This window comes from Argiope bruennichi, chromosome 1, assembly GCF_947563725.1.
Source record: "Argiope bruennichi chromosome 1, qqArgBrue1.1, whole genome shotgun sequence".
Taxonomy (NCBI): Eukaryota; Metazoa; Arthropoda; class Arachnida; order Araneae; family Araneidae; genus Argiope; species Argiope bruennichi.
Window position 1 is genome coordinate 114,010,589 of NC_079151.1, and position 27,822 is coordinate 114,038,410.

The 27,822-nt window shown below is 30.0% G+C and overlaps 1 protein-coding gene across 3 annotated transcripts in view; it reads left to right on the forward strand.

The window, feature by feature from the left end:
• Positions 1-27,822, forward strand: part of LOC129968895 (kinesin-like protein KIF13A) — a 151,301-nt gene that overhangs the window by 54,904 nt on the left and 68,575 nt on the right. For all 3 annotated transcript variants that reach the window (XM_056083230.1, XM_056083238.1, XM_056083247.1), the window contains exon 2: positions 7,840-7,918. In XM_056083230.1, the coding sequence (XP_055939205.1) occupies positions 7,840-7,918 (79 nt within the window). The remainder of the gene's footprint in view (positions 1-7,839; positions 7,919-27,822) is intronic.

Sequence of the window (27,822 nt, forward strand, 5' to 3'; positions counted from 1 at the left end):
TTAACAAATTTCGTTTTATAAATATTTATTAAAGATAATATCATTGATATTAGTGGTGAACTCGGAATTCTTTTGAAGTATATCAGATGCTTTTAATTACACTAGAATTACATTCATAAATTTACATATGCCTTATGATGGATTATGCGGCATTTCTCGTACTGCCCACTTAAGTTGTTAATTACTATAAACAAATCTATTTAAATCAAAATTTTCTTTTATTTTCTTTGATGTTTAATTGTTCGAAGAAGCGTTCCTTTGCATCTTAATCTCAACTGAAAAAGTTTCTAAAAATCAAGTGTTATTCAGGGATATGCTGAATTTTCCTCGAATTCTCAAAATTTAATGTGAATAAATACCCATCAGAAACTTGATTTCTTTTTTTTTTCTTCTTTCCTTTTATTTGTTAATTACAAGTGAGCAATTTTTAGTAATATTATAATTCTTTTAAACTATTAAAGCTATTTCCTGCTTTTTTTTCTTTGTTTGTTTGAAAAGACAGTAGAAGGTGCGTCTCGAAAGCAGATGTCACTTGATGACCGATCCTAGGAAGTGTATTATTTTTTTACTTGTAGGCTTAATCTTCGACTTCGGAATACGCTCCAATTATTTCGGTACATAAAATACGCAAACAACATCATGTCCGTATGTGGAGCGGAAAGGTTTATTTTATTTTTTTCTAATTTCAGCTTTTTAGAACCCTGGAAAAAGCGATGCCCTAATTGTTGCATTTCGAGCGGCAGAAACACCTTTTCTTGCGAAAACTCGTCTCGATTCGAGTGTCTTTCCTTCGCAACAATTTTTTTCTTTTTTAAACTCCAGTTCCTTCCCACTATCATTTGATGTGTTGTCCCCTTCCAGCATGCCTTGAGGCTTATTTACTTCTTCACTTTCACCGTTTTTGAAAAATATTGTCGATATTGTTTCCCTTCGTATTTAATCTTCTTTTCACTGTGGTTTAAAAGTGTAAGGAAAAAAAAAAAATTTTTTTTGTTTGCAAATTGTGGTTTAGGACTTGTTTTCTACGAATAATGCTTGTGCGTTGACATGTTCGAGTCATGTGTGATTTTTTTGCGTTCGAATTAGCTGGTATTGTGTGAGGCTCTTCCTTTTCATGCCATGACTAATTTTTTGGATAAATCGTTGAACCAGGATGTGAAAGATGAAAGATTAATCACACATTTTTTCATGCTTTTAAAATGTTTATATTTCTATTCCAAAACCAACTGGAATTTTATATCGGTTTTGTATTTGGTTTATATATGTTTTTTCCCAAACATTTTATTAAAAAAGGCCCGATGTCTTAACAAGTTATTCACCTTTCTAAACATTGATTCAGATAAACGATGTTATATCTAGGGCAAGGATTTCCTGTATTGTAGATCATGACACACTGGAGAGTTCTAAGACAATTTTTGTTGTGTCTCGATAAATTTGGATATCTATTTTTGTATTGAATGTATTTGTGTCGTTCTACAATTTGCAAAATTTTAATGTTACCTTAAAAGTTACTTTTTGGTCAATTAAAAAAAAAGTTCATGAAAGAGCGTATGCTATTCATCTGAGAAGAAAGAAAAAAACCATTGCTCCAACAATGAAGTGGATTGTATAGATGCGATTTTGAAAAAGTAAACCGCAATGCTTAAAAGTGTGAGAACTTTTGTTTTATAGAATATTTGCCATAATCTATGGAACGTTTGACAATTGTATTTTATTTGATCTGTAAAGATCTTTGCAGGTTTAATAAATATTTGTACCTTATAAAAGAAATAATTTTTTGTTACATGATTTATTAAATTTTTTTTCTTTTAATTTTCAAAAATATTTCATATATTTAAGACGTTCACCTTTCCAATTGCAGTCTTTGCAAAGACTTTTAGAACACTTATAATGACAATATTCTATGTTGATATACTTTTGGATATGTATGAATATGCAATAAAAATGCTTAAAATTTCGTTTAACCACAGAGGAAAATCTGGTTATTTAAGTGTTTCAACAGGTTTTCAATTGAAAATAGTCGTACCATACCAAAATATGTGAAATACTCCAAAGAGATATGAAAATAAAGAAAAATTTTCAGTAACGTTTTTTATGAATTTATAAGTTTGCTATATTGCTTCCTAAACTATATATATATTTCTATATTAAGCATATGAATGGGAAAATTAAACTCCGCAATTAAAGAATGATTAAAATTATAACCGAGACCTGAATTAGGAAAAGCTTCATTAATTCCATTGGAGAACGTCGCATATATTTTATCATATCTCGTAAGTTCAGCCTGAAAATCTTAGAGAAAGCTATTTGTTCCACATTCCATGGAATTTCATCCGATATGAATCTTTGATTTCATTCTAGCATGTAATAGTAAGTAGGAAGCGGAATTCATTTCAGTTGTGAAATCAATATTACGTTTACAAATTAGTGATAGGTATGCTAAGGCAGGAAAATGGTTCTCAGCGTGCAGGTACTCTGCACAATTCGCTCTGCAAACTCAAGAATTGGCCGAAAATTGCACAGATGGATGTAAAAGATTCTTTTTCATTTGTAACTACGTAGGTGTGCCGGTTATCTTTTTATGCCCATTTTGTTCTCTGAGTTGTTTGAGGAACCCTGTATCGTTAACAACTGTTACGAAGAATATTAAGGTCAGGATCTCGCGCTGAAAGACTTCTCGCTACACATTTTGCGCTCATGAAGCACTTAAAAGTTCCGGTCATTTGGCTCTGACCTCACCATGATAAAGCTGAGTCATCTGTCTCGTGTGCTCTCATGAGTTTCTGGCGCTTCTCCAAAGGAAGGTTTCCATTCCCATTGTAGCTGTTGTTTGAAATTGGAGTTAATTCCTTTAAAAATATCAAACAACTGATTCCATTAAAAACACAAACGCTTCTATTTGGCGCATTTTCTTGCACTTATCTGTAACTTAAGCTGATAATTCATTGGAATTAGTGTAGGAAATGTGTTATAATATTTTTTCTCTTGCATCCCCCCCCACCGTTCAGTTGTTAGATGCTTTGAAAATTTGAATTAGGTATTAAGGTTGAAAAAGATTTAAATTTAAGAATTTGAATTTTATTTTGAAAATAGATGGATCACATTAATTTTTTGATATTGCCGCAGAGAATATAGCTTAAATCAGTAAAAAACAGGGTCTCATTTTTTTCCCTTCAGAATCTAGTCGGCGGGTACATATACTAAATCGTCGAATTCAGAGGGTGGCACAGTATTTTATTTCTTGTCTCCGTACGCTTAGGTACTACATTGGTAATTTCTCCAAACATTACTATGGCATATTATTAAAATGTGTTTATCCGTTCTTAGGTACTACATTGGCCATTTCTCCAAACTTTACTTTGTCATATTTTTAGAATTTATTTATGTATACTTAGGCACTACATTAACAATTTCTCCAAACCTTGGCATATTATTAGAATTTGTTTATCCGTTCTTAGGTACTACATTGGCCATTTCTCCAAACTTTGTCTTTTTTTTAGAATTTATTTATGTATACTTAAGCACTACATTAACAGTTTCTCCAAACTTTACTTTGGTATATTATTAGAATTTGTTTATCTATTTTTAGGTACTACATTGGCCATTTTTTTAAATACTACTTTGGCATACTATTATAATTTGTTTATTTAATCTGTGGTACTATATTGGCCATTTCTCCAAACAGAACTTTGGCATATTTTTAGAATTTTTTTTTTTTCTTTCTATAGTCTAATAGGGGCGAACAAAACAATTTGAGTCAGAATGCTTTTTAAAATTACAAGTCTTCAAATGAATTACATTCAAATGAAATGCTTTATTGTATTCATCTATTGTCATTTCCTCATCCTCAATGCCTTGAAAATGTTTTCTTGTCTGTCAGCGTTTCCGGAATCGTCAATTTCTGAGTAGAATTGCGTTTTAAAGGACTAATGATTGCCAAATTTTTAATTTGTGATTTTTTTTTTGTCTTTAATGATTCTTTTTATTTTAGTTGCATTTTCTGTAAATATTTTTTAATCATAAATTGGGTTTTAGTAGTATTTTCATGTTAAGATTGAAAAATGCAAGTTCTATATAGACAGGATCAGCGGTATAAGTTGCATTATTTTTTGCGGAAAGAGATTAGCAGTAATCACTCAATAGAAAACAAACTTATGAATTGAACATACGATATATTTCTGTGGACGAAAGCGCATCAATAAAGCAACTGATAACCCTCATGCATTTTTTATGAATTGGATTAATCATTAAACATAGCGTACAAGTCAACAAATTTAATAACATTTCTTAGAGCGTGTACCTCATTCACAAATTTTTTATCAGAAAATCTTCTTTGTGCCATTTCCAAAAAAATTGTTTCGTATTTCTGAAGACTTAGTTTAAAAATAAAGTCTCCATCTGATTTCAATCATTTACATTACATTTGCGAAATTATGTATTTATTGCAAAAGAAATTAATGCCTTGATGATACACGATAACATAGTAAATGGTTACAATGCTCATGAATGAAATAAATGTTCTTTTATGTTCTGATGTTCTTAAAAAACAAGATTTTATAGCTTTTCTCTCATTATAGTCAATTATTGGCTTGGTAGCAGAATATTAGAATTAATGAAACTTCAAATAATATTCTATGTCATAAACTTTAATCAAATGAATGGTTTATAAAACCTTTTTATAAATAGTACGATCCTTTTTTTTCTTAAATCTTTTATTTTATGTTGTCATGTAAATAAATTTGCATGACAGTTTAAAAAAAAAAGAAACTTACCTTGATCAAATTAAGTAATATCTTTTTCCATTGACTGTATGATTGTTTGTTTAATGGCTTAAAAATACTGTTGAAAACTTATTAAATAGATTTTTTTTTGCATTGCTTTCTTTGAATTTTTCTAGTCTATTTATAATTGAATTTTAACTTCTGTTTGGATTTTGTGTTCTGAAAAGACGGGAAAAAAAAAAAAAAAAAAAAAAAACGAATCAACCACATTGCAGTTATAAACAATATTAGTAAAGATTTTGTGAACGAAATGTTGAAACCTGCATCCAGCCTTTTTCAAAGTAGAATTTCCATTCATTTAAGATATCGGTAAAATATTTTCTATTTTAAAATCTTCCTAAATCCTTACTTTGACGCCTCATTACAGTCTTAATTCCCTCGTGAAGCGTTCATTACGATGTAACTTTAAAAGTAGCCCTATTCCGAAAATAATCAAATGTGCAGTTACTTACGGAATAAATGTGAAAAGATGTTAAATGATCCGTGTCATAGAATATATAGGCCATTTAGCTGAACAAATTGCAAAACGAGCTGTAGGTGGACATGTTCTGCATCAAGATTGATGATGAGTCATTGGGAAGGAAAAAATGGTGATTTGAAAATCTTGTGGAAATTGAGGTTGATTGGTTCTTTTTAACAAGAATTTTTTTTTCTTGGCACGTGAACAATATTTGATTTATTCGTCAAATGTCTCTTAAAACCTCTCTCCGAGCAATATGAAACTGAATACGAAATCGATAACAAGTGCAGATTGTTTTTCTTGTTTGTGTTTAACGATTTGTCGAACGAAATTGTAACTTTTGTTGCAAGCTGAAGCTTGTCGTCATTATTCACGGTAAAGCAAGAATTCAATAAATAAATAGTTTTAAAAGCAAAGTTTTGTTCTGTTAATATAAATTCGTCCAAAGGGTTCTGGCAACTAACAGCCTGAGACATATAACCCTTTGTTAAATAAGTTTTTTTTTTTTTTTTTTTTTTTTTTTTTTTAATTCAGTATCTGTTTTAACCAGTTATGTTCACAGTTTTTACTTTAATAATATGTTTAACAAAAATTTTATCAGAATTAACACCAATATCGATTGGGTTTTTAAAAAAATAAATAAATTAGAGAAGGTTTTTAATTTAACTAACCGACGTTCAATCCTTTCGACAGTTTAATTGAATTTCTATGGCTAGACATGAAGTGATCAAATTGTTTAAATTTCGTCGATTACCACAACTACAAAGAATAAGAAGCTCTGCTGATAATTTATTAATCTTAAGTTGAGAAACTAAAGTAATTGAATAATATTTGGAAAAATCTTTCATAAAAACTATAAAACAAAAAATTCGATTTAATTTTATGACAAAGTAAGAACTTTTAGTACGTTAACAAACATGTTATTGTTTGAAAAAGAAAAGACTTGTTTACTAATATTATTTTTATTTGATGCTTTTTATGAGTGTGTGCGAAATCCCCATTCCGAAACAGTGTTTGGAAAACATTATTAGATTTTCCACGGTAGAGTTATAATTTCAAATTCTTTAGATTGCCATAATAAAAGCGCGCTTGTCTTATTTAAAGTATGCTTGATATTCTTTCTTTTTTTTTTCTTTTCTTTTTGAGGGAGACCTTTTGTTCCTTGGTTTCTTTATAAATTAACTTTCCTTTATTTGTTGAGGGAATTAAATATTTACTTTTCTTCGAAAATTCTCCGAGTTTCTGGATATTTTCTGCTCTATTGTGATTAAATCAAATTTGAAGTGTAGAAGCTGCAACTATTTCTACTTTCTTAAAACTTTAGCAGACAGACAAACTTAATTTATTGCGAAATGCTTCGTGAATAATATTACTTTTTTCTATGTTGCAGTCAGCTTGAAAATTTTGAATCGGATTATTTAATTAGTTCTCATTTTCTATGGGATATAGTGTGGTGCCATAGAGAGGGGATACATATTACCAAATGCCTCTACTTTGAATTGCCCCATAAATAAATTCCATCAGTTTTTGAATAGTTATACATTGTAAATATAATACTGTTAAATAGTAGATGAGCTGGCTCTAGAGGGCTTTTGTTATATGAGACAACATTTAACATTTTAAATCAAAAATTATGATAAAAATACTTTAAATAAAATTATATAAAGTAAGTAATTTTACTTAATTACATAAGGAATCGAGTAGCAATTGCATTTTAGTATGACAACATATGTAAGTTCTCATTCTATCTGCAAATCGCGCTTTGAAAGAATAAAAATCATATGAAACGCAGATCGTTGGACTTAAGAGTTACCAAATTCGGTAGGTAGTTATTTCTTGATTACTAGGTAATCACTAAGACTAGTTTTTAAACCTTTAATAAAATTTTATTTAAGACTTAATTGAAATGTTACAATTTTTCTCACTAATTTCGAAGAATATCGAAATTAATTATAATTATCATAATTATCGAAGGGAGGGGCAATCCAGTTTTCTCAAACGAAAAAATAAGCTTTTCAATAATATCAGTCTTTTTTTTTCCATCCAATTTTTTTTTCTTTTTTGTAATTGTTTTAGAATATTATTAAGTATATTTTACAAAATTACTTTCAAGTTTTGATAACTGTTCTTCACACGTGTGGGGTATAACTATTGAAAACATTTGTTTTGTTTGCACATTATTATTGCTATAATTAATCTTTTTAAATACTATAAAGATATAGGAATCAAGACTAAAACATTATTATCATTGCTGTGATGTTCCATACTTTTTCCTAACTAATTGTAATTTATATAATATCTTAACTAATAACTGTAATTTTTTACCCTAATAAAACTGCTCAATTTTTTTTCAGATGGGGTTATGTAATATTACAATTTTATGAGAACTGTAATATCACATATCATTTAGCAATCAATTGAACATTGTCTTATGCTGTATATTAAAGTCCCATCTGCATGATATATGTAATTGTACATTTCGTTTACATTTAATTGTATGTTTAAAATTACATTTTATTTTAATGTATGTATGCAATGAAACAGTGCTATAAATAGGTTTTCCATTTGAAATTGATGCCATGTCTTTCGTTCTTTCAGAAATTGAATTGGGAACGAAATGTGTTGTGGAGGTGGACCAACAACAAACTATTTTACATAACCCAAATTCCAGAAACAGGTGAGTCCCTGTATTCTTTTCCTTTTCCTCTTTATTGCCTTGGTTCTTGAATTTTTAATGTATCATATCATTTTGAAACGGTATACTTGAAGTACTTTGCTACCACAAAGTACTTCTATGGATATTCTGGCCATATTCTGGTTGGTTAACCAGAATATGGAAATTTGTCTTTTCTAGTCTTTTGAATTATACGCATGAAATGGGTTCAATTGAATTTTTTTTATACAATCATATAGTATTTCTATCTCTGTATACTTTATTAGCTTTTGTTTGCTACTTCGAGATACTTTACTATAATAATTGCCAAAATTGTATCAATAAAAATTTCAAACTTCCTTCCGAAATGGAATATTCATTTAATTTTGTTTGCTTTATTGATTCAATTATTTTTCTTTCATCAAATAGTTTTATTTTAATGGCTTGTTGTTTTCTTTAAATGCCAAACGATTACAGTAATATCCTGAAATAGCGCGATAGATTGGACAGACGAAAAATGCATACATCGAGATTAGATGTTGGATACAAATATGTCCGAAATTTAATCAATTGGAAACAAAAACTAGTAATAAAGGTTATAATTTTCAAACATAGGGAGCACAAAATGGTACTTTTACAAAGTAGTCGTAAAGATTTTTTTCTTTTTAGTATAAACTTCTTTATAGTAAGCTAACATATACCAAAACCACCTTTCACTGGATTGCCGAAGATCTTGAATTCAAAGATCCTTAACCTCCCGCCATTACAATTGTTTGCGAAAAAGCGGCATTAAAAACATGGTACATAATAAATCTAGATTACCATTTTAATGAAAGTGGAATACATAAAAAAATTTAATTGCGTGATGACAAACAAAAAGAGAGGGAAAAAAATGGCAGATGAGATAATATAATTCTTTGCAGGAATCATATTGATGTGGTATGGTATCAAATCTTGAGTAGGGTTAGCTGTTGGTAATTCATTTTGATCTTATTTTGTTCTTAGGATGGTTAGAATTTAATTTCCTAAGTTGCGTTATTATATTAAGCTATTATATATATATTTTATTTCCTATCGTATGGTTGCAATGTATTCCTCGCTGAAATCTGTTGCCTCCAAAATTTGTAACTTTTAAACAAGCAAGTCGAAACCATCCATCAAGTTTGAAATCTTTGCTTTTCTGGTGGATCTCTATCTGAGGTGTCGCTTCTGTAGCAGATTTGTACATTTATATCTATCCGCTTATCAACCATTAGTCCCACCAATCATTGATATCATTGCTTATCCACTTCTAAATGCATTTAACTGACTGACAAGACTGACAGTTTTAATTACATTATGATTTGGTCAGTGTGTTGTGCCATTTTCAACTCATTTTATAAAAACAAATTGGCAGATTTTCTTTTTACATCTGTTATTTGCTTTTATTGCTGAATTTTACATTTATATTGTATTCTAATTTTCGAATCGGGATAGGAAAATCAGTAACTGCAATATTTACTTTAGTCAGAATTCTCTTTCTATATGTTTAAATTGATGATAAGTACTTATTTGTTTAAGTTCTCCTTGAGAATATAATTTTGAAATGTCTATTTATTCTTAAACTTTAAGCCATATTATAGTTTAGACTTCATAAATATAGCTGAAAAGCTTAAATCGTATTTGAAGTTTATAATTTGGTTTCGGATGGGCTACTCCGTGTATTAATACATTCTTTAGATAAGAATTTCGAACTAATCGGCAAAAGTTAGCCACTGTTCATTTATCTTCTTTTCAACTTTAAAAAAAATAACCTGATATCTGTATATGTTATTTATTATTCATCTGTAGCTTTCAGAAATAGAAAAAAAAAATGCAGCGATTAAACATTTGGTGAAACAATAAAAACTGTTTGAATTTTGATTCAACAATGAAATGAATGAAAAATTTCACGATTAATAAATTGGATAGCTTTAAACGCAGTTTTTCAAATTTTAAGACGATAGGGAAAAAAATCAGTTTTGTGTAATCTATTTTCAAATGTTTACGTTGAAGAACGTTTAACTTCCTCATAATTTTTAGTAAAATAAAATTCTAATAAAAATTAAAAAGAAAATCACCGAGATTCATATTAACATCCGTCAAAGTATATACAAGCTAAGTTTGGTAGCTGTAGGCCAAAATTGAACAAACCATCTGGCCTGGACGATGCCAGCAAATAGACGCGCATTTTCCCTTTATTATTAGTAGAGATTTAGCTAAGATGGATTGATGTATCGCTATGCTTGTGGAGTTTATTAAATTTATATCTTCCTGCTTTTCACCCTTGAATCAGAACTTGAAAATTTAACATTAGATATCCGTTTCTAATGTAAGGCACGTTGACCTAATGGTAAGATGTCGTTTGACCCTCAAATGCTTTAAAGATCCCTTATTTTGAAAATTTTGAAGGTGGGTGGGTAGGTGAATGTTTTTGATCACTATTCAAAATAACTAGGTTCATCATACAATAACGCTCTTGTAACTCCAAAATAAGATGTTATTCCTAAGCTCCAAATAGGATGTTAACTATTATTTAGAATTTATTTTAGTTATAAACTAAATTCCAAATGGTAGTAAGGATATGTACCAAACGCATGATGGATATATGATGTTTTTGTCTACTTCCATTTTATAATAGATGATTTTAGAGGATTATTGCATTGATCTTAATATCCGTTATAATGTAAATATAAAACACATAGAAGGGAATAATAATAATTAAAAAAAAAGTTTCAGTAATGTCTGGAACGTCGCTGGAAATTTGCTTTTTGTCGTAAAAAATAGGAGTAAAAACAGATTCTTCTTTTCAGATGTTGTTATATATTTTCTCCTTCTAGAAAATCATTTTTGAATTTGAGTTCGATGTTAAAAGAATCAATTTCTTTCTTCTCATTTTTTTTATCCTTGCAACAAAGTTATGTCCTATATACTGAACTAAAGTTTATTTATGCTGAAAAAAAATGAAACTTAGTTTTACAACTTTGAATTAATTTAAATCAATGAAAAATGGGTTTGATGTAAACAGTTTATTTTTTCTTAAATGTAAAGATTGTTATTTAAGCATTGATGAATTTACCACAAATCTTACTTCCGTGTCAAAAGTTTCCCATTGATACACATACATGATTTTTAACGTAATACACTTTTTGAGATGATTTTTACAGAATAACCTTCAATATTTACGGTAAATCAGTTCGTGAAATGTTACCAGTATATCAGAATTCAAAATAAGAATACACTAAATGTTGATAATCAGACCAATAACTAATTATCTCGACCAATGACTAATTATCTCTGCCTTCATCGATACCCGTATGGAAATTGCGGTTTTCCTCCGGTGATTGTTAAAGGTCGTCTCGCGCGCGTCCCACATTTCCTTTATTCAGAAGTGTTTATGAAAAATAATATAATAAATACCTCACTGATGTATGCGTGCCGTGAGATGGGAATAATAATAAAAGGAAACATGGAAAGTATCCTTGACAACTTCAGCCAGTCGCATATAGAGGTACCTGTTACAAATCGATGTGATGGAAAGCTGTTGTCGATATTTTTTTATTTCCTGCTGAAAGGACGGCTGTTTTTGTATGACTTTCGTGACATTTCGCCTCTCCGTGACGTCATCTTGACATCACTGTTAAATTTTCAAACAATACAAAGGAGGTTACGAGTCGTGTAATCAGAAACTGTCGGAATAACGGGGAAGGCTTCCATTTTATAAGAAAAGTAGTTTAAAATGATTAAACGCTTTTATATAGATGCATCATAATGTAAATTCGATTGTTATTAGACTCTTACGGAAATCCGTTTTCTTTGGGTTGCGCAATACCGAAGTCAAACTCTTAGGAGAATTTTATTTCCTCTAATGAGTTATTTGATTTCCTTTCAGCTGAGACCCAGTCTTGTATTACGCACTACTATCCATTGTAATCTATTATCCATTGTTGATTTAATGATTACTTCTGTGTTGACCGTGGAGTAAAAATAAAAGCAGACCTTGATAAGCGAAATGGTTCTCTGTACCACACGTTTTTAATGGATACGTTCAATAGAGATCCGATTTCTTTTTCTTTCTTTCTCGTTTTCTTTATTTGTGAGCCACAGACAAAGAAATGCTGGAGAAGTAACACTTTTGATAAATCTGGATTTAATAGATAATTGTTTTTTCACTTGTGAAATTTGGTCTATTTTATGTTTGAATTTTTGTTTTCATTAAATTTTTTGTGGAGTATTCGAGTCAAATTAAAAAGAAATAATGTAGTACTAACACAAAAATGCATTGTAATATTCAATGACTTTTAATGCCCTATGAGTCGAATGTCAAATTATAAAATTTTGAAAGTTATTAAGTACTTTAATGCTGTAAAATAAGAAAAGTGACGAAATGATGAGTGCCGAAGTTTCATGCAATACATTGATGCGATTTCTGAAAATATTGGGCTGTGTTAGATTTGATGTAGCCAAATGAACAACTTACCTTGGAGCAACGCAATAATAATTTTTGGTCGGTCCTGATGTTAGAACTGTGATCAAATGGCGAATATTACACCTGAGCCGATAACCTCATCATCAGACTCTCATGTATGCAGACATTTGACCCCAATGACTTCAACATGTTTCATGCACGTGGACATAGAATCGAGTCTCGAACCAATAACTCTTAATCCCAAAGTTGAAATTGCCTTTAGACAACCACAGCCCATGCACAGCCAGTTTTGTCAGAGAAGAAAGGCTTAGATACCGTCCATTCTCTAATTCGGAAATCCGCCACACTTTTGCACATGCGTCAGGAGGAGTTTATTTTGTCAAAAAAGGGCTAAGAGGAAAGATGAAAGGAAGAGATGTTTACAGATGTTGTTTTAAAATTAGAAAGAAATTGATGTTGTTTTGAAGAAAATGTTGTTTCAAAAAATCCAATTTATTCCTTTGAAAAGTTGAATTTTCGTTTCATAAAGTTTTGAGATCAAAATAATTGGACAGTTAAGGGATTAAGGTAATGTTCCACCCTTTTTTCAGAATTGAGATATGCATATACAAATGAGATACTGAAAATTTCCTTTTAATATAAGTGATTTAAATTTAAATCTGTAAGGCACAGTGTAGCAAGTTTTATGTTGTGCTCATTTTGGCAAGTGTTTTTACCCTTAATTATTTCTACTAGGAAATTATATGAAACCAAAAACACAAATTCAAACTCGTGATTAATTTAGAATTTGCTGATATTTTTATTGCACTTTGAGTTGAAAGCTCAGCACATTTTTCATTTCAACTCGATTAACTTTCTGTTAGTGTAAGTGTCCCAGTGACATATACATTTCCGTTTCGACGGAAACTTCTCAAGTAACAAACTAAACAAATAACAGAAGAAAAAAATTTCCTTAACTTTACTTTGATTAATAATGTTGAGTTTGTAGCAAAGTTTACTTAGAATAAATAATGACTGAAAACAAAAAGCGCATAATACGGGAGCATTAAGCATGTCAAGGCAGCATTATTAAGTGAGAGTAAGTTATGGATTTAGTGACGCTCGAGTGTAACAGCCGGCTCGAGATTCCATCGCCTGATACCTTTTATCGGCAGTCGAAAGAAATCTCTTTGCGCCACACGCTAAGGAGAAAATGAAAATATTGCATCGGATGCATCATCTCTGAGACGTGGAAGTGCTTTCTTTCTTGCCTTTCCTTTGTTGTCGCTCTACCTGTCTTTATTGTTGGCTATTATGGGATGTCGTTGCCGTTTATGCGCTGAAGGTCGAAAGAATTGCGTCGACTAGGGAATGTCATGTCCTTTCTTTCACTTTCTGCGAGTTATTTATCATTCAGTTTGATATTTGCATTTCGTAAAGGGAATTTAAGTGATTGGAGTATATTCCAACCTAGATAACAAAAAGGAAGTAAAGCCTATTTTCTTTTCTTTCTTTCTTTCGTTCTCTCTTTTTGGATAGAAAGGGGATATATTTATTCTGTATCATGTCTATTTTATTTTTTTTTTATTTTCCCATGTTGGCTTGGTTGGCTAAAGTCTCGGCTTGGAGACCATAGAATCAGCAGCTCTAGTCTCGATTTCACCAACATCCGCTGTATACGTTAAATCCGTTCAGATCAGACAACATCCCTCCTTTGATGTGGTGTGAATAAGAGGGATAAGCACAAGTGTCACCTTCGTCCTCTGACCATTGTAGCTACGAAACCGGACATTCAGCAGCGCTAAATCTTTTTGCTATGTGAGCGAAAATATCTACATAGGATATTTAGGTGTCATTTATCCAAACCGAAGGTGGACTAGTATCGTACTGTTTCTGATTTTTTATTTTTATTATTATTATTAAATTTTTATTTGTAAATGGGATATCCTTCTCAACATTTAAACCATTTGGAAAATGTAGTTTTCTCCACATACAACAACTAATCATTAGTTGGTATTCTTATCAATGGATTTCATTACTATTACTTCCCTATCCTTTTCATAATACTGATAGATTCTTGACGATTTTTTTTGAAGTTCCAAATATGTATGAAGTACTCATGATGCATTTAATGTGACGCTTAATCATATGAATGGTGAATGACGATTGACAGGGTTTCGAACTTGCGAATGAAGACCGTTCCATTACCACTTCCTATTCATCCCCTTATACCATCGGCGTAAATGAAATCAATCCAAAACATCGCAGATAAAAATCAAAGAGGCCCTCTACTTTGTAAATGCTTTCCGGTTTTGAATGATGTTAAAATAAATTGTATAAACTATCTTTCAGATATTAGATTTCACAAATGGAATGACACTTGTTGAGAGACTCTTAAATTTGATCAGATTCTATTAAATTTGTTGTAAAATTTATTTTATACAATCAAATAATTACAAATTCTTTTTTTGCCATTGATATGTTATTGTAAAATAAAGGCAAAACATAAACGATAATTTAAAATAAATAACATCTTTACAATTATTTAATAAGAATGAAGTTGTTGAATAACATTTCCTATTTCGTAATATCTTGTTAATCTTGTTTGAGGTGACACATTGCAAAGGTCAAGGTCTTGTGTTCTCAGTGCCCGAAATAATAGTGCGCGTATTCATTCTGGCTGGACGTGACCTGACAAAGGAACCTTTTCGCGGGCCTCTTAAGATTCTAATTAGAGCGGCCTGCATCTTAATAGTGGAAGCGTTTCATTACGCCGAGTGGCACTTGAGCGACGCTTTTTCCGAGTTTTATTTGCTCGTGATAAGATGTTGGAAAATGAATTATTATGCGGTGGTTCTTCTTTCTGACAAAGAAACGAAATACAACACTTAATAAAATAATACGCTCAAAAAATTAATTCTGTTTTTTTATGGCAGTATTCATTGCAGTGGAGTCAATTGTCGTAAAGTTTCAAATATGTCAAGACATAACCATGGATTTAACAGAATTGTAGTTGTCTCTCGAACTATTGTGACGTCGCATCCTTTTTCCACCTGCAAGATGATAAAGATCTGTAAAATTAAATTGATATGTGCGCTTGAATTGCGTCACGGAAGTATCATTAAAAGTCCGGTTTATATGTTTTTTCTGTGATTGTTGATTATTTAAAGAAAGAAGTTCCGTTATATAAAATATTTACTCGTATGTGTTAAAAAATCCTTTGTCTTATTTTATTAATTGCAAATTTAGAAGAAATTATTTTTGCTTTTTGTAAGATACTTTTGGTATAGTGAATAAATGAGCATTTAAAGGTATTAAAAGTTAAAACTAATAGTGGTTTTGAAATAAATAAAACTCATTAATTTTATTTAAATAGAAAATTTTGGAAGTTGCAATTGAGATTTCGAAAATTAATTTTTTCTGTAGTGGAATGTAAACATGATGATGGTATTATTAAAGAATCTACCTAAAAAAAGAAACGTGTAAGAGTATTTTTGTCTAATTAATTTCTAATTTTAGATTTAATATTTGTTTTTGAAATAATTTGGAAAGTTTAATCATGTTTGATTTTATGATTGCAAAACTCTCATTTGTATTAGAATGTGTCTCTTTTAAATTGCTGCTTTTCACAACTTGTTTACGTGTGCTAAAAAGAATGAATTATACCTTTTATTTTGAAATTGATTAAAAATCAAGAATTACTATTCTGTTATAATTAACAATGAATTTAAGTTGTGTATTAAGTAATTTTGAATGTGGCCTTTTCTTAGCTCTCCTTTTCTTAACTTTGACAATTATGTGTAGGAATCTTTAAAAAATCTAATTTGAGTAGAATGCTTTCATGGTCAATTAATGGAGTGCAGTTTATAGAAAATAATTACAATTCATTTAACCATGTTGAGGTTTACCGTAGTGGCATGATGGTAGGGATTTAACTTGCCACCTGGTTCTCAGTTCTGACTATTGTTCTCACGGAGAATATGTCTGGAATTGTGTTTTAAAATCATTAGTTCTGTCGAAAATGAGAATTCGAATTTGAATATTATGTCAGATAATTGGCGGGCTTCCCACAACGCAAACTAGTTTGCTTCTTTTGAGATAAAGGGGCGAGGTATACGCTGGCAAATCAGTTTGGTGTTATTAGCTTAATTATCAAATAAGCAAAGTTTTCAAAACGTGAAATTTTAAGAATTACAAAATATTAAGGCAGTATTAATAGTTCATCAAGTGTAAATGTTCAGATTCCTTTCTGATTTGAGTTATAACAGTATTTATAAGCACTGAGTGTCTCCTTAAATGATATTATATACGGAAGTGAATGTCGTAAGTCATAATATTATTTTCATCCTTTGACTATGATTGAAGGTAAGATGCATCCTATTCTTCAGAACGGAGATTAATCTAACCAAACTGAATTTCTTTTTCCTTGGTAAATTATTTGGAGCGCTGAGGAACAAAATGAATATAAGAATTTCTTCTATTATTTATTCAAAGTGATCCCAATAATTCTTTCGTGTGTGAAATGGAATTCGATTGCCATAAATAAGATACACGAAAGAAAATTTCAGTATTTTGTTACAGTTCTTATTGAACATTTAAATACCTGGTTATTTTCTGTTAACCTTAATAATTACTGCTGATATCATTTCGAAATATTTGCTTGCCTAATAAAGAATGAAGTTTCCAATAGAGTTAGTACATGCCACGTGACACTCACTTTCCAGATATAACTAGGAAATAATGTACTTACTTAATATTAAGGGTAACTTGTCTTACACTGCGCAGTGTCATCTTAATCTTTCCCCCCCCCCTTGCAATTCACAAAGTGAATTCGAGAATTAAATTGCTTCTATGCATTTAACTTCTATTACGTGAGCACGAATTTTTACCCTTTTAAATGTTTTTTAATATTTCTAAGAGAGTTCTAAATAATAATTTAATTCATATAATTTGTTTGTTTTATTTTTGTTCGATGCGGTTTGTTATGCGGTTATATAATTTCATCAAACTACAATATCGGAAACAAACTATCATATTACGTTACTTTTTGGTAAATAATAATGAGTATCATTAGTTGTGTAGACGATTAATTTGTTTTCTTTTTCTTTCTGTTCTATTCTTGGAAACAAAACTGTTTGTTCCTAGAAATCGATTATTTATAGCTTAAGACTTTTTTGCGTGTGTTAATGCATTGAAAAGGAATCGAAAACAAGAAGGTAATTGATGAGAGCGAATAACGACATTCATAGTGCCACTGTACTGGCGCGATACCTAAACATCATTGCGGTAGACCTGTTTTTGTAACTACCGTTGTTTAAAAAAAGTAATCTGGTTAGGTTTTTTTTTTAATGTGAAATTAAAAAAAAAATTACTTCTTTTTACATGCTTTATAATTTTTTTTTTTTTTTAAATTATTCTACATAAAATGCATTTTATGTAAGTGAATTGAACAAAACTTCGAATGGGTAGAAAAAAATTATAAAATAAATCCAGATTTAGTTTATGCATTAATTTGACATTCTAGTAAATTAAATGCGACGCTTCTGGATATACAATAAGTTATTCATTCGATGCGAGTTTCATAGATATTTGTAAATTTAATAAATTTTTTTGGTAATAAATTAAAAGACACATTTCTTATTATGATAAATTTTCGAAATTATAGACATGTGTGCACAATATCGGTAGCTTGATCAGAACTGCCTGAATTCTAAAATTTTCAATTTTGGTTTATACTAAGTGCACTGTTTTTGGATTGAAGATTATTTTAAGTTTGGTTTTTCTTATGTACAAAAATTATTTGCAAAAGGAAATTTAACTATTCTAAAAAGCATCGAATTCAGTTACATTAGAAACAACTTCATTGCCTAAGTAGGTATTTACCACGATACATGCTAGTGGAATATGAATTTGACCAACATTTTTGGCGTTGACCTTTATAAATTGCTGCCATTTGGAATGATTTAATGTAGTAATTGAATTCTACATTACGGTTTAACTAACGTAGAATTAATTAAAAGTTATACCATAAATCTTTTCATAGTATAACTTTTTAAAAAAAGATCTTCATACACTTTTCAGAGTCTCGTGCCTTTCCGTTTTTATACTACCTTATGTCATCATCGAATTCCAATTTAATTTAATTTTCTGTACTTTTTTCCCTAGCAGTCTAATCTTTGTCTCTGAATGTCTTCATTTTATTCTTAGCTACAAAAAGTCGTCACGGCACTGGTTTTTTTTTTAAATAAAGGACTACCCAGCCATCCTTTCTTTAAGATTTCTACTTATCGTGTAAGGTTTCTTTATCTGCAGATAATTACAGTACTTGCTGGAGATTAAGTCTTGTCTCTTCATTTCCCCCCCCCCCCTCTCTTTGTAGTCCAGGGGGATCTATGCAAAATCTGAGTGGTGTAAAAAATATTCTAAACAGAGGTAGAAAAATTCTGTGTTGCGATTAATTGGTATGATAGCGTCGTAACCAGACTTGTAGTATGATACCAGAAAAAAAGTTGTTATTACGCAGTTTTTTTTTTTTACCATAGTATAACCATATATATATTGAGTTATATTTTTACCATAGTATAACCATATATATATTGAGTTATATTTTTACCATAGTATAACCATATATATATTGAGTTATATTTTTACCATAGTATAACTCAAATTCTTTACCCAACAAAACATCTGCTACGCGATAAATAAGTTTGAACATTATTACATTTTTCATATGATGTTCGGAAAAATTTGTATCGTAGACTTTAGAATCGATTCGCAACTGCTTACTTATATCTAATTTCAAAATATTGTGTTTATTGTATTAATCTTTAGTTCTCAGCGACTGCTACGCGAATTGCGGAATTTTGAATTATTATGTTTTGCATAAACATAGTACGGAAGAATTTTCGAACTTTACATTGTTAATCGGGTTATTTTTGAAATTCTTTTAAATCTTGCGTTCGGAGACAATATAATTTTATTCAGATTTTTTTTATTTATTGAATTAAAGCTAGTTTTTTTTTTTATCTCCAATTTGGTGTGCGTGGATTAAAATATGTGTTAAATGGCAGTCTTACTGAAAAACCTTTTTCTCTCACATTTTCTTCAGTTAAGTACTTCGCATCCTTTTTTTTTCTTTATTTTCAAATTTGAGTGAAAGATTTCTTCTCACAGTGGATTTCACTTGCAAGCATTTATAACATTCAAAATGCGTGACTGTTGCCATTTCAGTGTATTAAATACTAGTTAAGATGAGTGTAGATTTTTTTTTCCCTCTTCCTTTTCCCATGGTAACTTACCTTTTCTTGTCGGAACAAAAGCCAATTTTTACTTTCTGTTTATATGCTTCATTACTCTTTAAATCTGCCATATTTAAATGGTTCTTCATCCAGTAACATTGTTTCAAAATAAAAATATCTAATTGGCGAGGAAAAAAGTTTGGTACTTCTCTCGGTTTCTTACACCATCGCGTGATACACAAGGTTTCTCAAATTGCTGTGGGAGTTCCAAGTCACTCCTGTCTAGTTTAGAAACAATAAAAGTAGGCGGCAAGAGTACAGTGACATGTTTTGAACTTAATCATTTTTGCTTGATTTTGAACTTTGCATCATGGCTTTGAGTGCAAAACAATTTTATGCTCATTGTATATGTACTTGGAAAAGGGGGGGGGGATAAATAAATAAATAATTAGAAAAAGAAAAACTCCTTCTAATTTTATAACTTGCAACGTGTGGTTGAACTCATATTGATACCGAGTTAGAAGATATTCAGCATTTAATTTTAAATATGCATTGTTTGTTTTTTTTAGATTTTTATTTATTTATTTTGCTTGGTAGTGAAATACGTCTTAGATATTTAAATAATTATTAAATTTGCATTAAGAAATCATTTCATTGATGTTTTGGAATTCTAATTAAAAAATTTTTTAATAATTATTCTTTAGAATTGTTTGAGACCTTATTTGGAATTCGACAATTCATTTATTCATATTAGTATCTTTCAAACCTTTTTGTGACAAAGGAAAGAGAATAGATGAAAATCGAACTATTACAATTCTCTACATAATAACTTTTGTGAATTCCGTATTTTGCTTTTCTTCCTTGTTCTGATAGCGAGTGTTAAAAAGAATTATTGGAAATTATTATAGATGTTTGAATTGGGGAAAAAAAAATGTTTCGATCATTTTTTTTTTCTTTCGTAAAATATGCTATTTTTCAAATTCACCAGAAGTAAGCAATTATTAAAAGGAATTCATTACTTTAATGTTGATATAAATAATTATATCTCATTTTATCAAAAAAATGAATTTCTTAATTAAATCTGATTTAATTCTGAGTTACTAAAATATTTTTTCTTCTGTGGGCTTTTAGTTAACTTCCCATTCAAAATCAGAGTTACTTTTAATTCTTTATACATCGATCAGTCGACTGACCATTGAATAAACATTTTATTAAATAAACGTTTCTAAAATTAAATAGAGATAATAATTAACTATTGCAGTGGTAACGTTCATCAGTTTTAGTCTTAAGTTATTTTCCATTTATGTGTATATAACAATATGTATGTTCTTTCGTATTGAAAAATAATTTTTATTCATTCTGGCTACGCTGTTGTAAAATAAAAATATCTGTTATCGTACTTTATTTCCTTCATGTTTTTTCCCTTCAAAAATTGTATTAAAAATGCTTTGTGTTACACATGGATTACAAGATTACGTTGATCAAAAACGTTAAATTATTTGTCCGAGGGGAATTAGAAAGATAAAATTTTATGAATAAAAATGACTGATTTCAACAAAGCAAAATAATTATTTTGAACCAAAATGAATCTGTGCTATGAGGTCGACTGTACAAAACAACCAGATAAACTCTCTGTTTATTTACTTTTACGCCATTCGGATAATATGTCTCAAATCTTTATTTGTTTTTTGTGACATTCTTTTTTAAAAGATATGCTGGACAAAAAGGGAGAAAAGAGAGAATGTATCTTTCAAAATTCCTTATCAGTAGTTAGATTACTTAACGACATCGTTTTGAAAGTTATTTCTTTTTCGCTTTTTGATAAAATTTTGAAAGTAAAATGGAAGAGCATTTGAAGATTTTCGGCCTAGGACTTTGCTTTCGTTGCACTTTGTTGCCATAAGATTACGTCCAGGATTATTTTTACATCCCTGTTTTGTTGTAAAATAAAAAAAGGAAGGATTTATGTATAAATCATTTGAAGAATTCTTAGTCCTGTCTTAGCCCTCACTTAGCTTCTAAACGATTTGTTAATCTCATTAATTTAAGTTACAGGAAACCTAACTAAACTTATTTCCTTTTCGTGTAAATTTTATTAAATTTTAAGCACTTTCCAAAGTTAATAAAATTATTCGCTTCAGTTTATATTTTGTAATGAATTGCAGAAACAAACATACTTATAATATGAACATTTTTAAACATTTGTGATTTGTATTTTAAAGCATTTAATCAAAAACTTGTGAGTATTACCACTATAACTCTTATTAGATGTGCATATAGAGGTTTAATCTTTTTTTCTTTCAATGATTCAATTTCTCATTGATTTGCGTGCCTTTTCTTCCTTTTTGTTATATAAAAAGAATGTTGGAAGATTATCTATTATGAATTTAAAAAATAATAATTTTGCGGAATTATTTTTAAATAATAAATCATTGTCGCAATGTCTCGCTGCACCTTTTCATGAAAATATTTCTCACCGTAACATATACCAATTTTTGTTATAACTGAAATGAAATTTTATTACTCGCATGTAATTATCAAGTTGCGCATGTTTACAAAATCATTTTACTGGTTAAAAATTCATATTGAAAACAAAATTATTCTCAAACCAGTTTCATGACTGGTGGTTTTTGGCATTAAAGAAAATAGCTGCACAATAACAGAGATGGCATATGCCTTATTTTCCCTTTTCATTCGTAGAAGGTATTGTAGAAACTTATCCTTTGTTGTCGTGCCTCGGGATAACTGCCCTTAGGTTTGACTTCTGAAGCAATGCCCTCTATTCATCTCATGATTTGTGCTTCCGTGTTTTTGGCTCTGAGCCCACTAGGACTCGCGTCGTGACATTCGCCCGTGGTTCGGAATTGGAAGGGAAACAAACCTGCGCCCACTTAGCCCAATGGAAAGTGGGTAAAAAAAAATCCCTTCTCCCTAATGGTACCGATGGCCTTTTGTTCCTTTTTTCCCCCCTCACACCAAGGTTTTCTGCAAGGACAGAAGTGAGTGGATAGTTAAGAAATGGGTTTTTTCGAGAATAGTGATTGGAGAAATTATGAGGGATTTGAAATTCTAAGTTATTAAAATGCAATCATTGGGCGTGTGAAATTTTTTAAAAAAATCTAGTCTGAACTTTTGTTCGTATTTGAAATTTCAGATTACAGCTTGTTTTAAGAGCATAAGTGGTTTAAGTTGGAATGCATTTACCAAAATTTATCCGGACAAGTTCTGTATGAATTAAATGTAACGAAATCATGAAATTCGTCTTATCACCTTGAGAAATGATGTCACATTTAATGACCTGAAAATCGATGAAATGTAATGTTACACTCAGTAGTTGCTTAGAAACTTCTTCAACTAAATCAAGAATCATTTTCATTCAGTCGTCAACTATCATTCATTATTCGCCCACAATGAAGCAAAACATATCTATCCACCCATATGAGACTACTAATGAATGGTGCCTTTTCTTTAAATCACCCTAATGTGAGGCAGTCTAAAATTGAAATCTTTTGTTTAATGACTCACTGCGACTTCAAAATTAGTCGAATAGTTTTACAACTTATTCCTAAACACTTTATTCTAAGCGATTGTTGTAGCTAGATTTGAAATGCTTTTGAGTCCGAGGTTATCGCAAGGTCTCTTTTTTGTACTCAGGTTGAGGAACTTCCTGAAGGTTGCCATTGACAGTCAGACGAATATCTGAATCAAGGAAGCAAAGAAGTCATTGCCTGTTAAGCTTAGGCTTTCTATTTAAATCAATGAAATATTTACATCTTTGTCTGTGTTACCAATAATTATGTAGTAGGTTGGCATTTGCGGATTCCCTTCTCAAGCATGCTAGCGGAGAGTTTTAAGTAACAGTTTCTGATAATTTTTGAAATAAATTCAATGCAGCACGCATTCTTACTGGTTAATTTGTAAATACAAATCATTTTCGAAATAAGAAAGTTTTAAGACTGTAACTAGCATTTATTTTCATGAATGTGAGATTTATTTTCTAATTAAACAATATTGTCTAGTTGTTGTTTAATTAGCAACTGAAAAGAATTGGGCGTCGTAGAATTTAGAAGAAGAGACTAGACTTTGAGAAGACTAGTTTCAAATATACTTCGATTTTTCAAAAAATATTTTTGGTGTATTTATGCGTTTTTTTTTTTTTGTTTTTTTTTTTGTCGGGATAAAATTAATTTCATATTTAAATCAATAGTTTATTGATAGCCATTTTTTAAAAATCGTACTTGCTGTTTTTTTTTTATTATAGCCATTTACTTGTTTTTATTCTCTCCTTTTGCTTGTGTTTGACATTAATTTTTTTTGTATTGAATTTTCTTTAAACTTTTCAAAATTTTCATATTATTAAAATTACTTGAGTTTTGAATATTTGAAGGACTTCTGTACTGTTGAACATTCTTTTGGCGAAGCTTTTCCTGCAAAATTTGGTGGATTTTGTGTATTTGTCTAAAACAATTTTTGATGTTGATAAGTAATCCTTAAGTAATTTAGGTATTTGAATAATCAGTTTAAGCCAGATTGTATTTATCAATATTGCGAAATTTACTTATCACGTTTCTCTTGTTAGTAAGCTTGTTCTTGAAGTAAGCAATTCCAGTGGGAAATAGTTTTTAAAAAGTGGTCATACATGATATAAAAAAATGAGTTTGCTAAAACAAAAAAGTTTATCTCTTAAGGAATAGTCATTTAATGGCTTGCAATAATTAAAAATAATATTTTTCATATATCAGTATAACTTCTAAATTAAATATCTTTTTTATTCTAATTTTTAAAGAATTTTATGTGTATAAAGAATGTAAGTAGTGTTATAGTGGAAACAAGTCATAGCCTTTTTGTTAGAATATGCTGTATTCATGATTTCCAGTTTAAATCAGCATCATATTGAACCAGTAATATTTAATAGATCCAGTGAATATTGATTGCAAAGAACTAACTGATGTCATATTATCTGTCGAAATCTATTATGGTTGATGGACTTGTGGAATAGTTTCTTCAGAAAACATTGTTACAGAATGGACATTGTATGTATCTATCTTTTCTCACTGCAAACACTCTCATAGCTTCCTCGCAAAGTGTATTATATTTCGGTTCTCCCAGAAAGTACGACTGTTGACATCTTTGTCAACAGAAAAGTTAATATAAGAGATACTTTCGTTTCTTTTGTAAGTCGCTGCTTCTTATAAGCTGGGGCTGTTCGTATATTCCTCTCTCGCAGTTGATTTTTATATATACCTACTTTATTATTCGTACCTGCAAGTGATTATTTCATTGAAAAGAATTTGCAGCAAATATGAGATACAATTCTTGAAATATTTAATGTTTTTGGAGGGGGCGAAGGAATTTTTGAGAACGAGTGTAAAGTATAAAATGAGTCTTACGCATTAATAAATTAATTGCTTATTTAAAAACGGATAATAATGTTATTGTTTGTTTTTAAATCTGCTTGCATTGATATGCATAAATGGATTAACTTAGAATTTGAATTCATTAGAATATTGATACCCAGACATTGCTTAATGGACAATTAAGACATTTGAAATAAATAACCCAGTGAGATTTTAGCCACAAAGCGATGTATATTGTGTTTTCAGCAATGTAGAATCTTATAATTCATGAAGCACTACTAGCTCTGTTCGGTAACAACCAATTATGATTTCTTTTTTATCGCTGGGGCTCATTGTGAGTTGCTGTACTCCGACGTACGCCTGCTATGATTTTGATTTGGTTCCAAAGAAGGATTCATTTCATAGTATTCTGTGCCGATTCAGGCCATAGTATTCACAGTTCCAAAGATTCTTAAAATGTGATTCGTGATCCTATTCGGACCATAACAAAAACTGGTATAACATCAAATATGCTACGACTTCTGCATATCCAGAAATCAATATTGCAATCAGTATGCAATATTGGTTGTCTACTTCGAAAGCATCTAAACATTTCAAGTTAGTACCAATTTTGTATCGGTTGTAATTATATGGTTGTCACAATTAAATTTTCAACCCTTATACAATTAAATTAAAATAACTTGTGCCTTAAACAGGAGGAGGAAGCAGTGGCATAACTAAGGTAAGACAGGTAGGGCACACACAGCTCCGTTGTTACTCACGGACGTAAAATTGACATATATAGTATGACATGTATGGAAATCATTTTTTATTTGTATTTCTGTAATACATTAAAAATTCCACAAGAACAGATATTTTTTGTTTGTTTATTTGGACCTTATTTAAATCATTAAAATTAAAATGAGAAAATTCTCTGTGTAAATTTTGCTTAAAACTTTCGAACTGATTTTATAAAATCTGTTTCCTAATCATTTTTTGAAATGTTCTTCTAGTACAGTTATGTTCAAGGACTGTTTATATATAACGATCATTATGAAATTATTTATATTGTTTAGATCATATCAGTTCCAAAACATTTTATATATTATTATTTACGTTTAATTACGCTTTCAATCTTTGTTCTCGTCGGTATAAAATTCCAAGAAAAACAAGGAGCGCTTAAAAAAAGGGGGCGGAGTGAACCACGCAGTTTTGGTATTTGCCCTGGGTGCTCTTTAATTTATGTATGCCACTAAGAGACAGAAGAGAGAATAAAGGACGGTGTGGATGCCCCGATAATCACTTTTGAGGGGTGCCTCGGTACATATTAATGAGTGTATTGAACTTTTTAAAGCTAAATTTCATGGGGAGGGGGTGGGCAATTGTACACGTCACTGAAAATAACTAGTCAATTTTCTTTCGTAACTGAAATCTTTCTATTTATATTTAAAGTAAGCAGTTTTATATTTCTGAAGGCTGGGGAATCATGGAATTGTACCAATTTTTTTAAATTGAACGTACTTCTAGTAATGAGGCCCGGTAGGATCTCATTATGTTTCACCATTCGTAAATCATTATCGTGAAGGTCATGTTAGCTCGCCGCTTGTTCCGGTCGGAATGAGAATTAAACGTTTGTTACGAACCAAATTCACGCACATATTGCCATTCACGCGAAACACGGCGGGGTTTATTTTCTTCATTTTAAATATATATATATATATTCCTGCGGCGTTGTTTAACGGCTCCAATCGGAAGGTTTCGGGTATAAATTTAGAACTGCATCGGAGAGCTAAGAAATTGGGTCATCGTGCTTATCGGAGAGATGGGAGTGAACAGTAGAGAGGAGGCCGGGAGAAAGAAAATCGTTTGCACGAAATGTCAAGGCTCACGCGATCGTTTTTATTATCGGATTTTTTTTATTCCGTGATCTATCTTCCGGCTTTTAGGATATTTAAATATTTAACGAATTGTACGCATGCAGGGATGAATCATGAATGAATTATTCGATTGACATTGAGTAACTAAGATCGGTAGATAGTCCATGCATGTATCAATTTGGTATTTTTTTCCCTCGATAATCATTAATTGTAGATGATTGATTGAAGATTTTTCCCCTTGTTTTTTAGAGTTTCTTTTTCTCCCTTTTTTTTTTTTTTTTTTTTTTGAATCGTTCAAAGTAGAATTAGTGTTTTAGTCGGATAATTGGTATTGATTGTAGCAAATAACGTTAAGCATTTTATATCTTTCTCAACAAGTGACTGGTATTCGGAATTTTACATGCTTTATATATATATATATATATATATATATATATATATATATATATATATATATATAATATAATATAATATAATATTGCAGTAAGGTCTAATAAATTTGACTTAACATTTATTTGATCTTAAATAGAAACTAGATTTAGTATTGCTATTAGTTAGTTATATTATCCACTTGTCAAGTATGGTCCTTTCATTTTGAGAAACCCCAAAAATTAGGAATATATTCCACGTTTTATCATTATAAAAGATACCAATAATGTTAAAATCATTATCTCTCCCTATTGCTTTCTTAAGACAATACAGACTTTTCTTCTTTTTATTTATTTATTTTAGAATTGTTAGTATTTTATGTATGTTCTTTTTCTCTACTATATATAAAATTTTAAATAATCTTCTGTTTAGTCATGACTGTGGAGGAGGAAAAGTTTTATATTGGTAAAGGAAATCAATTGCATTGTATGGAGCATTCACTTTTTATTGGTATTTCAGTTAAATTTTTGTGCTAAAATTTTCCATTAAAATTAAAAATAATAATTATCGTTTGTAATCCAACTTGTTATTTGACCATATAAAGATAATAAACTTTTAATTAAGGTGATAGTTAACTTCATATTTCCAAATGAACATTTGAAATATTTTAGGAATTATTTTG